This window comes from Mytilus edulis, chromosome 8, assembly GCF_963676685.1.
Source record: "Mytilus edulis chromosome 8, xbMytEdul2.2, whole genome shotgun sequence".
Lineage (NCBI taxonomy): Eukaryota > Metazoa > Mollusca > Bivalvia > Mytilida > Mytilidae > Mytilus > Mytilus edulis.
Window position 1 is genome coordinate 45,111,749 of NC_092351.1, and position 13,229 is coordinate 45,124,977.

The 13,229-nt window shown below is 33.9% G+C and overlaps 1 protein-coding gene across 1 annotated transcript; it reads left to right on the forward strand.

The window, feature by feature from the left end:
• Positions 1-274: 274 nt before the first annotated feature.
• Positions 275-12,804, forward strand: LOC139485709 (uncharacterized). Its single transcript, XM_071270352.1, has 5 exons — positions 275-517; positions 7,519-9,167; positions 9,542-9,647; positions 10,628-10,804; positions 12,250-12,804. The coding sequence occupies exons 1-5, from the start codon at positions 397-399 to the stop codon at positions 12,546-12,548; spliced, it is 2,352 nt and encodes a 783-aa protein (XP_071126453.1). The 5' UTR covers positions 275-396; the 3' UTR covers positions 12,549-12,804.
• Positions 12,805-13,229: the final 425 nt, after the last annotated feature.

A 13,229-nucleotide genomic window follows, 5' to 3' on the forward strand; every position in this document is an offset into this window, starting at 1 on the left:
ACAATTAAAAAACCTGTGAAATTTTTGGGCCGTTGCATTACCTATGTAAATAAAAAATCAGCCAGGTAAATAATCTATTATTGTGTGTACATTTACAAAATAAACGCGATAACAATTCAAGTTACAATTGTTACCGTTTCTATTGTTGATCTTTTCATTCATTCATTTCAACGGTTTCCACGAGGTAATTCTTCACACTTGAAAATACCGCTATTTACAAAAACTAATTTGCATATCAATACCTCCCGGTCGCTGAATGGCTAGTTTTGATGCGCCTGCGCAGAAACGACTGATCAGCTGAACGGCGCTTAATACAAACCACAAAATCCTCATGTTTTCAGTGTTAAATTGACATTTCGTAGGAAAAGAGTTTATATCAATGTGACAGTTCACAAAATGCCCAGGACCTTTTTAGTCCGAAGAACAGCATTACAATTTGAGACTCCATCATCAACAGAAAGTGAAGACGATAGTGAAATTAATTCTACTGAACTTCACGTGAACCACAATAATAAAGGTATGTTTATTTCATATGTAATCAAGCATGAAAATGATGGCCTTTAATATCTTCTTTATTATTTAGATTTTTAAACATCTTTTTAAAATTCTATTAAAGTAATACCGTTATTTAAATATAACGGGTTTTTGTTAAAAAGGTAAAAATATCAAAATTAGCAACTGTTTGACAGAAATATCTAGCACCTGTATCCGACGGGCATCTGTCAGCATCCGTTAGAACTGCAGACGTTCATTATGATTGTAATAAATCAATGTTATCTCTGTCAAGTTAATCCTTGGTCTAGAGATTGTATTTGATAAAATAGGGATGTTTATTGCCATGTCAGATACAAATGAGTATTATTAATTAATTAAACTAGTCTTATAATCATCGTGTATATGTGTATTATCATGAGAATTGTGTATTACTGTTAATATAAATGTCAGAATGGTTAATTAATGAAGGTTAACCACACATGGGAGAAGATTGTTTATTTGTAGGCAAGTGATTAAGATGTGTTGTTTCAGACCCAAGCAGATTTCCCGATTTGATGATATAGATAAAATAATTTTAAAGACTTTTACCAAAACTTTGTATTGTAAGATCTTACTTTACAAATCCTCGCTTTTCCCAATCCGAAGTTATGTTATGTAAAAATTAAACCAAAAGGTCTAAAATTATAGCATTTCATTTAGTCAATAACTTTATAGATACATTCATATATTCTTTTTAAAATGTTAACTTAGAATTATAATCAAAGTTTCAACGAGCAACATATTTAAAAAAATAAATGAGGAAGGTTTTGTTATGGATCTAGGATCTATTCCCAACAAGTATTTCTCTATAAAGGAAAGACTTGAAATTATCTGTTTCGGATAGACCAAGGATTTGTACAGTCTTACTATACAAATCCTTGGATAGACAGAAACCATATTGAAGTCATTTCAAAAATTATTAGTGTTCCTTTTTACTTGATGACTTTGGTAAAATGGTTTATACGATCTTTATAGATACAATTGGAGTGTCACACAGTCAAAGCTCATATTTATCTTTTTCTTTCAAATTCATATACACCATTTACAAGAACTTACTCTTGACCGTTATAGTGTCCACTTTTAGTAAGACATTTTAGACTAATGTACTAATGTATTATTTATTAGATCAAAGTTAGAGAAGTGTTTATGTTACAAACTTTTCAATAGGTAATGATAAAGACCTTGATTAGGCAATGACAACATACAGATTATACTGTTTTTACAGTTGATTTCTAAGTTTCCATAAAGTCTGGGAAACTTTAATTACCATGCATTAACACATAGGATTGAATAAAGTTCCCACCAATTAGTTTTTATTGTAATTAACCACGTAGCGAACCTAATCGATAAAATTCCGACATTCAAACAAGATTTACACCTCAACAGTGCGAATTCACCTGTCGCCTCGGCTGTGGAACTGTCTGCACCGTTAGAACCCTGCACCATTAAAGATTATACCGCCACACTCATATAATTCAAAACTTCAATTTAACTTTTGAAGACCGGTTAGAAGTTGATTAAGTTATCATACCCTAAAGGGACCGCAGGTTATAAATTAAAAAATAGATAAGAAAATTGTATTTCTTTATTTATATAATTATGTTGTCAAATAGATTAATTTGTTTGATAACCGTTGTCTGTTACAAAATACGTCAATTAGATGTTTGTGTTTTCTATATAAATATACCTTCTGTACATTGTCCTTACATTTTTATAACAAATATAAATATATAATTTGTCATGTTATTGCTTAAGGCATGTAATAAATATACACATACAATTTTATATTTAAATTTTCTCTTTCAAAAATTTAACAAATAATCATTTCAAAGTCATTAATTATTCGGTAACATTAAAGATTTAACATTTTTGAAGAAAGAAACTTTTTTAAAACGATTTAAAGATGTTTTTCAAGAGGTATTTAAAACCCATCGGAACGCGCCAAAAAATTCAAATTACAATGTCCGTGAATAATTAATATAACGGTTGTCGTTGATTAAATTTCATCATGCATCTAGCATCTGTCACTGACAGTCGATTGCAGTCTTTTAGTAATCTCGTAAAGGCTCCAATATTGATTTTGGATATTTTTCATTAGCCAGGCGCTGTATCCTCGTTCTGGGATTGGTCGTCTGCATGATCAATAACGGTCGTCTGCCAGAGAGCTGTATTTAAGGAACCTTTTTCTATTAGCATATTGATGGCGTTACACAATGATTAACGATTGAAATCAGGAAAATTACTCTATTTTAGGTACCTAGTTGTAACAGCTGCGGAGTATTGAACTTTTCTGAAATAAGAAAGGTCTTTGACGATATTCAATCTCGTGCAGCAGACTTCTGCTTCACAGACAATTGATTTTTAAATTTGGCGCTATTTGACGGATACATCTTTTATACACTCGGATGCCGTATACATTCATGTATTCTTACAATTCTCTAAAACGTTTTCTCATACATGGATACTGTAATATCTATGTTGTCAAAGAAACTGTCTCTGCTTTTATTAATATCATTTTTGATAAATACCCGTTTATGAATGTATTAAAATATCTCTTATTCTAACACAAAACGTGTCAAAATTAAGACGTTTTTATCTCATTTTTTCGCCTTTTTGGATTACGGTAACGGATTATGATTAGAGTGAAAACAATATGTACCCCGTATGTTGTGACAACGGTGGTCCGTAGTATATGCAGGTAATCCCGGAAACTAATACGCGATATCCAGAGAAAACCGTGGACGATACAGTTAGGGATAAAGGGATTATTTCTTAGTTTACATACTGATACCGGTATTTGGTTATTTCATTACATTATAATCGCCATGATGTAAGTGGATAACGATTTCATACATATTTGTGAATCGGTTTGAATCCACTGATTTTCGGGTAATAAGTAACCGAGCAAAGGCGAGTTCGTGCTACAAATAATACAGGAATCTTCTATATATATAAACGTAGAATATGTTTTCTTATCGGCAGTTAGCTAGGAACAGGACAACTCATTCTTAACCAAACGTTTCTGCAGCCAATACGTAATAAAAAAATCTCTTTCTTAGAACAGTTAATTTTATATATGTCAAAGGTCAGCTTGACTTTAATTGAGGTAGTTGTAATGGAATGACATATTGCATGAAAAAAAGAATAAAAATAAGCTAAAATTTGGACTATTATTTTAACTAACTAGAATAATAGTCCCAGGCTAAATTCACAAAATTAATTCATAAATGGAATAAGAAAAATACAGACACACTTTCAATACACCTTGTGTTTCCGCATGGGTTAGTATCGCAATCTTTCAAAATGATATCAATTATTAAAATGAACACGAATTAAAGTTCATGTATGACGATTTTTACCTGTAAATATGCCTTTGTTTGATTATATCTTCTGTTTTAAATAAGAATTAAGAAACATCTGTGTAGTTAAAATAAAAATCTTCTGTAAACAGCGACAGATGTATAGCAGAATATATAAAAGTACTATTTAAAACATATTTTCAGCAGGTAAAATTTAAAAAGTTGAGCTTGTAATGTTATTTTCACCTTCTATGTATTCTATTTGTAACTGTATTTCTTGTACGTTTCACCTGGCTTTAAACTATTTAAAGATCTCCCCGTTACGATACAAAGTAAAAATAGTCGTAAAAAATGGGTCTTTATCAAGATAATTTGGTAACAGTTTGACGGCTCGATCATTTAATGGGGCGAGTCTTGCGTAACGAAATAAATGTTTTACACTGATAACAATAAGAGGCTTCCAAACTGTGAATAAAACGCTACATGTAGCTATCATTTTGGTAGACATGTAATCTTACGAGACTCCCGCCCTTTTCTAAAAAGACAAAACATATACAAGATTCTTAATGTGAACAACATCTGCCTCTATTTACCAAAAAATATATATTAGGTACGTAAAATTTTTTGGTCATGTGACAGAATTAACATAAACAGACAGAAACAAACTCAAGTGAATAGATAGATGTCCGTTCACTTTACATTTTTATATTACAGTCAGAAAGCAAATAAATTTATACATAAATATAAAAAAACGAAGTCCCACATCCTTAGTTATAGCAGAGACATATAATTGTATTATATGTCTCTGGTTATAGTGTCAATAAAAAAACAAGACCCTAAGACTTATTGGTGGATAAACAATGCAATTTTGTTTCGGTCAAAGTTAGTGTTATTATGGGATTAGTCAAATAACACACACATTTAGTAATTTCTCAATTGACAAGATGTCAACACTATACACGCTTTTCGTTGTGAAAATTCCATTTTATCCTACAACGGTTGCTTAGTCATATTTCCTAATCAAATTTGTTAAGTAACACCTATTGAATTATTGCCCGTTATGTATTTGTGGTATTTGTTGAAATCTTAGCACTTCCTTCTTAAACGGCGATAAATTAATTAAAATGATCGGTGATTTATTTGTCTGATAAGAATATCCATTCGATTTTAGTGACACTTGCAATTACCAAAAGTTTTATCTAATTTGCATTAATAAATCCCAGACATGATATTTTCCCGTCGAATTGAACTTGTTATCTCTCAAACCCCGAAAAAAATGAAAACCCAAACGGAACAGTATATATCTATATCAATATATATGATCATGCACGAAGTAAACGAAATCTTTCCATCTGAGATTAACATTTAGAAAACTTCGTAAAACAACAATAATTGGGTCTGGGACATCTAGGCAGTAGAAACATGAACAATTATACTATAGATGGTCGTATATAAATCATAGTTTGATTTTAGAATCCAACTATTTTGATTTGAGCGCTGCTGACGTGTCTCGTGGGACAATGTTATTATTATCTTTGAATTGACTTTGAGGAGTTCTTATAATCAGTGTAATGATTAAGTTCCGAGTAGAAGTATGAGTATACTGTTATATCAGAGCGAGTTTGCATGAGGGCAAGACTTCTACATGTTCTATGTATTGAATAAGACAATATCTTACTAGTATAACAATCTGACACACAAGCGCGCACAGAAAGATACAAACTCTTGACCTTGACTAAGTTAGTTTGAGAGGAAAATAATCAGTCATCCTTCGTGAAATGTTCATGTTTTATATAATAGTCAAAGATCAAAATATTACAAAGCAAACACTTTAATAAAGTTTATGAACTTTTAATATGAAAGAACTTTTTGTAATGTTTTTCATAGTCGAAGGTTGGCAGCGGTCAACTTTTTACGATCGATTTATGACACGCGAAGAAAAATGACCCTTCTAAATTTTTTGTGTCATTTTGAAGATTTTGAGAAGTACAGAGCAAATACGAAAAATTATGGCCTTTTGTTAAGGGAACAGTTAAAATGTAAAACAGTTAACCTATAAAAATAGCAGGAGTCTTTACAAACTATTCAAATTTGATAACCCAATACACCATTGAACGGGAAGTTGGAATGCAGGGTTTTGTTCCCACATTGAAAATTCTGAATGAATGGGAGATCATCGCGACGAGATGACCGTTAATTTAAAAGGAATTCCATTCAACATTTTTACCTTGAACCACGGTATGACCAACTTGTTATTTTCTAACACCTGTCGCACCTTGCGCTCTACCTGACAGGTAGAAATTGTTTGGTCGTTATAAACATCCAAAGACAGATGTGACACCTTTCTTATGAGGGTCAGAGGGGTGGTCCGCGGGGAGTCTAGGGAGTATCTATTCTTCTTTATAAAAAAACCACTCGCAATGTTTTGGTTAGAAGAAAAAGTCAAGTAATTTGAACATCTGCCGGTAGTGAATCCCGGTCAGTGTCATTCTTATGTCAAGAAGTAATATCTTTTAAATTAGGTCAAATCAAAACCCTAGAGTACACTAAGGATAATTTATTCTTGACATCCCATTATTATTAAAATTAAAGATTTGTTAAAATGAATGCACAGGAAATGCAAATACATTGTGTGATATATTTAAATATTTCCCAATCATGGTCCTACAAGCATTCCTTCAGGCATATCATTCTAAAGTTAAGATCGAAAAGTTATAACTTTTTACGCAAATTTATTTTTGATGATGCTTGACTTATTGACACACGTGCTTGTCTCGTGAATGAATTTTAAGCTATCCATATTTTTTCATTGATAACTGCATTGAATTTATGATTTTCAAATTTTGCTTCAGTTATCACACAAGCAGAAGAAACTAAATTATTTTCTTTTTAAACCATACTGATTGCGTAAGAATGGTCACAGAAAGCAAATATTGAAATAATCGCACAAGGACAACTATAGAGGTACAAAACTTCGTTTTCAAGACCCCCCCCCCTCGCCCGGTAAAAAAATTCCAACATAAACAAAACATAATGCCAAATACAGTATTCAATGGATAACCTTTGACGTTAGAAGGAAAGGCGATTTATTCAGAAACGGCCACCCACTGATCACCAAGTCAATCACCATAGATAAACAATTTCCAAGTGTCCATATCTATTAAAATGTCATAATTCCTTAATGTGCAAGACCTGTTGTGAAGTAGTCAAAGAAATGCAACACGTTGATTCTTAGTGACAGCTGTAAAGCGATCTGACCAACATGTTGCCACGGTCATTTTTCGTAATTGTTTAAAGGATAAAAAAATCAAGCTGTGGCAAATTGATAATAAATGCTATAATTTAATATATTTTTATACCTTTAAGAACTAAATTATCGATAAATAACAGCTTACCCAAATAAATATCAAATAGGTAAATAAATATATAATTGTATACACGTCGTTATTTGCAGTTTCTAAATCTAAAATATGTTTCAATTTGTTGTTTGCGACGATCTTCGACTTCAACAAATATCAAGGGTAAATATATTAAAAGACACTCCTTGAATGCAGATACATGTATACTGTAACAAACGCAGAAGGTTGTCTAGCCCCTTGAATGTGTGTAACTTTAAGTGATTTCGTTGTATTCGTTTCAACAAAATAATTAAGCCGTCTTCTCTATTTTAGATTTCTTTTTTCAGATTTGAGCGTTCCTGAAAGTTCTCACGACATTCTTCTGGTAGAACCGAGAGTGAAGGAAGAAGAAGTAGAAGTCGAATCTGAGGCTTCAAATTTACCAGCAGTGGTATCGTGCGATAAATCACCGACCTATCTTTCAAGGGCCATAAGCAAGGTCATTACAGTGGACTCGGTAACTGGAGCCATTGAAAATAAGACCTCGTCGGTAAACACTTTCATTAAGGCAGAGATACCAGATCCGGAACTTGACGCTGAAGTAGCCTATCATACTGACAGGTCACTTTCTAGTACCACACATGACAATAGTACATGCTCTAGACCTATAAGCATATCCTCGGTGGAAAGCTCCGGAAGTCAAGTTTACCATAGCAACACGTACAGTGATATCTCAGAATCGAGTTTTCAAGAACATATTCAAGGAAGGATTGCACCATTATCGCTTCCCCTGATAACTCCTCATCAGCCATTACCTCCCTTTGCTTCTCTGGCTTACAACGTTTTTATATCATCTAGACAAACAATGGGTGAAACATTACAGGAGACAGTTACCATGGATACACAACCAACAACAGTAATGAAACTTCCTCTTCGATTTCCATTAAACAATAATCAGGATCAGTGCTCATATAAAAATGAAAGACTTACAGATGATAATCAAAAGTGTGTGAACGAACAAATAAAAGACACGAGAGTGAAATTAGCGGAAGAAAAAAGTGAGGAGAAATCCGAAACTTCAGAACAAAAACAAATCAAAGACAATTTAAAAGAAACAATAAAAAGTGCTCCCAAAATATGGAACCCTTTCCATCATGTATCTACACCAAAAACAAACAAAGTGCTTCCTGTTTCACCTGTTTTTAACTCTCCTGTTAGTCATATTGTAAATAATTTGAGAAGTCCATATTTGCCTCCACCTGTTGTTAATTATGCTGCTCCACTTATTGCAAATTCATATCGTCATTCAGAAAGACTGGGTTCACCTCAGATGAGAACACCAGAAGCACGTATTTCAGAAGCTGAAAGATGTTACAACTACTCGTACAGTACTGGGTCCCCGTTCTTACGGGAACCAGGAAGTTCCTTTCAAACGGTTCCACAGATAAACGCTTCTCAGAATTTAAATTCTGGTTTCTCACCAAGAATACCTAGTCCATTTTTACAGTACAGGACCCATTGCACGCCCGAATCTTATTCTTCAAGTACAGTGCAACCTTCGAGAACCTCAACTCCTAGCATAACGCCACATCCGACAACGCCAATTCATCGAATTACTCCAATTTCGTCAACACCGATTCGTTCAATACCAGAAGCTCATATGTCAAATGCACAGAAACGTCCTTGTACACCAGTGTCTGAAACACCAAAACGACAACGTATAGACAATGTTCCATTCCAAATATATAAGGAAAGTCCGACGCAAAGTTTTGACCATTGTTTTCAGAATTTGCCGTACCGATGTTCTAGCACACCAGTCATTACAAACAATGCTAGTCAAAACCAGGAGAATTCTTCGGTGAACAGAACACCAGTCACTCATCTGCAACAGAGGGCAGCACTGCAGCATGGGTCTCCTATTCTGACACCATCGTCTATCTCCAAAGAAAATATACCAAACCAGGGTTCCAAAGACGGAGTTTTGAAAGTCGTAAAGGTATGCATACATTTGTGTTCTATATATTTAAACGGTGAAAATAATAATAGTTTAAGTAAGAAAATTATAGAAAATTTTCTCAAATTGTTCTTCAATCTTCTAGGACCGTTTTTTTTCCGGAACCCTTCCATATAATTTCATAAGGGTCAATTTAAGTGGATTTTAGGGAATTCAAACACGAATCAATCTTTTAAACTTAAAGAGTGTTAAATTGAATGAATATAAACGCGAAATATGTAAAATACAAAAATTGACTCGTTTCCACCAAAACCACTGAAATATTGTATAAATACAATCTCTTTTATTCTAGTTGCAAATATGTATGACATTGTTTTATGGCAACATGACTTGATTCAATTTTTATATAATTTTAGACACAGCAGACGCCTCAGAAATTTGAAGTGATAAATGGAGGTTACGGAATAAAAAACCCGTCATTTGTGCCGCCAAAACCTGCTGATATCACAAATATACAACAAGGTATGCACTTGTAAGATATACAAAAGACAAAAAATGTTATCCATGGGGCATCACTCCATGTCTACAACACTTTCAGTCACCAGGTGACGTTGTTTAGTACTTGGCACGCGCCGCAAACTGAGACTGAAGTGTGTCGTATTTTAAATAGACAATTTAGCCGTCACAGTTTCGCGCTGTTTTCTTATCTTAAGATGCCTGAGTAAAGACCATATGTTCACATTTTACTTCATAATTAAACATTTCCTTGTCATTATTTAAATGTTTGATTAAAAATGACTAAATCGTTAAAAGTTGCCACTTGACAAATTTCATTATGATTTAACTTTATTTACAAATCTGTAAAATGTCAATAAAGATCAATAAAATTCTTTTCACAAAGATTAATGTGCGATACTGGTCGTAGGTAAGCAGGTTACAAATTGTACAATTATACAATAGAGTGAATGGTGTCCATTTCAATTCAATTATGTAAAATTTAAATACGCCTTGTAGGATGTGAACTTTATATAACTTGACATTAGTTCAGTATTGGATAGTGTATTGGCACTTTACAATAAAACATTTTCATTTCTTTTTTTAAAGATCTAAAATACGCTAAATATCTTTAATATTAATTTTAGTAAACTACTAGACATTATATTTTTACTCTCATATCGGGGCCTTTTGGAGTCGAGTTTCCAGTATGGGGTTTTCTATTTGTTGAAGTCCATACGGTTGCCTGTAATCTCCCAATACCACTTTATTTTCACTCTATTGTAAATTTTTTTTTTTACTGCCATTCGTAGAGGCCAAAAGCGGGCGCAGAAGCGACTACATTTTTAGTTCAAATTTATTAATGTAGAAAATTTCGTGAAAGTACTAGAATCCACGAACACATATCGCGTTATGATTCCATTTGTGTATGCACATCGATATGGTAAATTTTAGTGATATTCAGAAATACTTCCACTTGTATATAAAATGTTTATTTATCTTTACAGACGAAAACGGAAAAGGAAGCTTTATGTGCAAAGTTTGCGGTAAAGAATTTACCATACAACGGTTGCTGAACCGCCATCTTAAATGTCATAGCGAGGCTAAAAGATACTTGTGCACGTTTTGTGGGAAAGGTTTCAACGACACTTTCGACTTGAAACGACATACTCGTATTCATACAGGTACGTCTAGTAATAAATATTTGATATTCATTAATCATAACAACTACTTTCTTCAAATAATCAGTTGTATTGTTGTCAAACATCCGAACTGTGCTTCACTGAGGTGTTCTAATATAATATCTGTTTAAGCACGTTCGTACAAAATCGTGTATTATAGCATCAGTTCTCGTAAAATAAAATAAATCTAGAACACTTACAATTTCATAGAACTAACACTTTTCGGATCAGCAAAATATATTTTTGAAGAGTATGCAGGTTCTGCGTCTGTAATCATCTACAACCAATAAGTCGGCATTTTAAAAAGGAATACGAACTGTTGCTTAATGATAATAATAAATACATTCATGTGTACTCTTTTATTTGAAATTGTTAAACATACGCAATAAAACACTGGTCAATAAAACGAGTAGCCTTATACTTTACCAAAGTAACTCTCTTTAACGACTTATTAAATGATTGTTGTTTTCATATGAGGTTTACGTGTCAAAGTATCCATCGCCGCTATGTAGCCTTTTGTGCTGTTGTGGCGTTGAACAAACACCAATCAATGTTTACATCGCCGTGATTTTAGATTTTTGCGCTGGTGCGGCGTAGAGCAAACACCAATCAAACAAAGTTTACATCGCCGCGATGTAGCTATATGCGCTGGTGCGGCGTAAATTAAACATCAACCAACCAAAGTTCACATCGCCGTGGTATAGCCTTCTGCGCTATTGCGGCGAAGAGAAAACGCCAATCCATCAAAGTTTTCATCGCGCGATATTGCCTTTTTGCGCTAGTGCGGCGTAATGCAAACACAAATCATCCAAATTCATATGAGGTTTACGTGTCAAAGTATCCATCGCCGCTATGTAGCCTTTCTTTTGCGCTGTTGTGGCGTTGAACAAACACCAATCAAAGTTTACATCGCCGTGATTTAGCTTTTTGCGCTGGTGCGGCGTAGAGGAAACACCCATCAAACAAAGTTTACATCGCCGCGATGTAGCTATATGCGCTGGTGTGGCGTAAATCAAACATCAACCAATCAAAGTTTACATCGCCGTGGTATAGCCTTTTGCGCTATTGCGGCGAAGAGCAAACGCCAATCCATCAAAGTTTTCATCCCCGCGATATAAACTTTTTCGCTAGGGCGGCGTAAAGCAAACACAAATCATCCGAAGTTTACATCGCAGCGATATAACCTTTCGCGCTAGTGTGGCATACAGACTACACAAATCAACAAAAGTTTACATCGCCGCGATATAGCCTTTTGTTCTAGTATGGTGTAAAGTAATCACCAATCAATCAAAGTTTATATCGACGCGATAAATCAATTTGCGCTCGTGCGGTTTTAATCAAACCAAACTTTTACTCAATTAACCAAAGTTAACAACTTGAACTTTTTCTTTTAACTCACTTTCACATTTATATTCGTAAGCATGACATAACTATGTTCTTTATTTCAGGTGTAAAGCCATACAAATGCGAGCATTGCGAAAAGGCGTTCACACAGCGATGTTCATTGGAATCGCACAGTCGCAAGGTACACAGTATGGAACTTAGCTTTGGTTACAAACAGCGACGCAACAAAACGTACGTTTGTGAGGATTGTGGTCATTCTACAACGGATCCGGAAGTTCACTTCAAACATTTGAAAGATCACCATCCTAACTGTCCAGCGCTTTCCAAACCGCATGATAAAAGACATTTCAAATTCCAGGCAAATGGAAGACCCGCTGGTTCGCCTTTACGTCTAAGACACTAACTTTTGTATATTTTTGTTTCTTGTTATTGTTTCAAAGTATTATTTATTTTCCGTCCCATTGTTGTATATTAATTGAAATACGTTTGTATGAAAGATAGGGCTAAATTTGACAGTTCAAGGGAAATGGCGTGCAATACATAACCTTGGGCTCTCTGTTTATATGTATAAAGATATATCATGAATGAAATCCTTGAATGAACTGAATTCCATGTATGCTGTTTCATTATGGGCATGCACCATTAAAATATGAAAATTGTGTAATTTTACGGTTTTTTTTGTTGTTATACAAGAAGCACAGAAGAAAATAATGCATGGTTGTTCTAACCCTCGTTAGTTTAATGATCGAAAAAGGAAAAAAAAAAAAAATCGACGAAAAAACCCTGAAAACAATATACAACAGTACACAAACGCAACATATAAAAACATACTGAGTGACACGAGCTCATGTCGTGGGCCTCAATCCTTAGGTTCTGGTTGTCTTTGGGGGACTACAAGATTGAAGTCACGCTTTTCGATATCTAAGTTATATTCTACAGCCATGTAACAAGCACATGTATGACAGACGACGCTATCTGTTCGCCGCCGACAAGCATAAAAAGGTATACAGTCCCGTAAAATAGCATAAACAGGCTCAATTATGTCCTACTTTTCCAGTAACCAGAAATACCAAATAGAGGTATA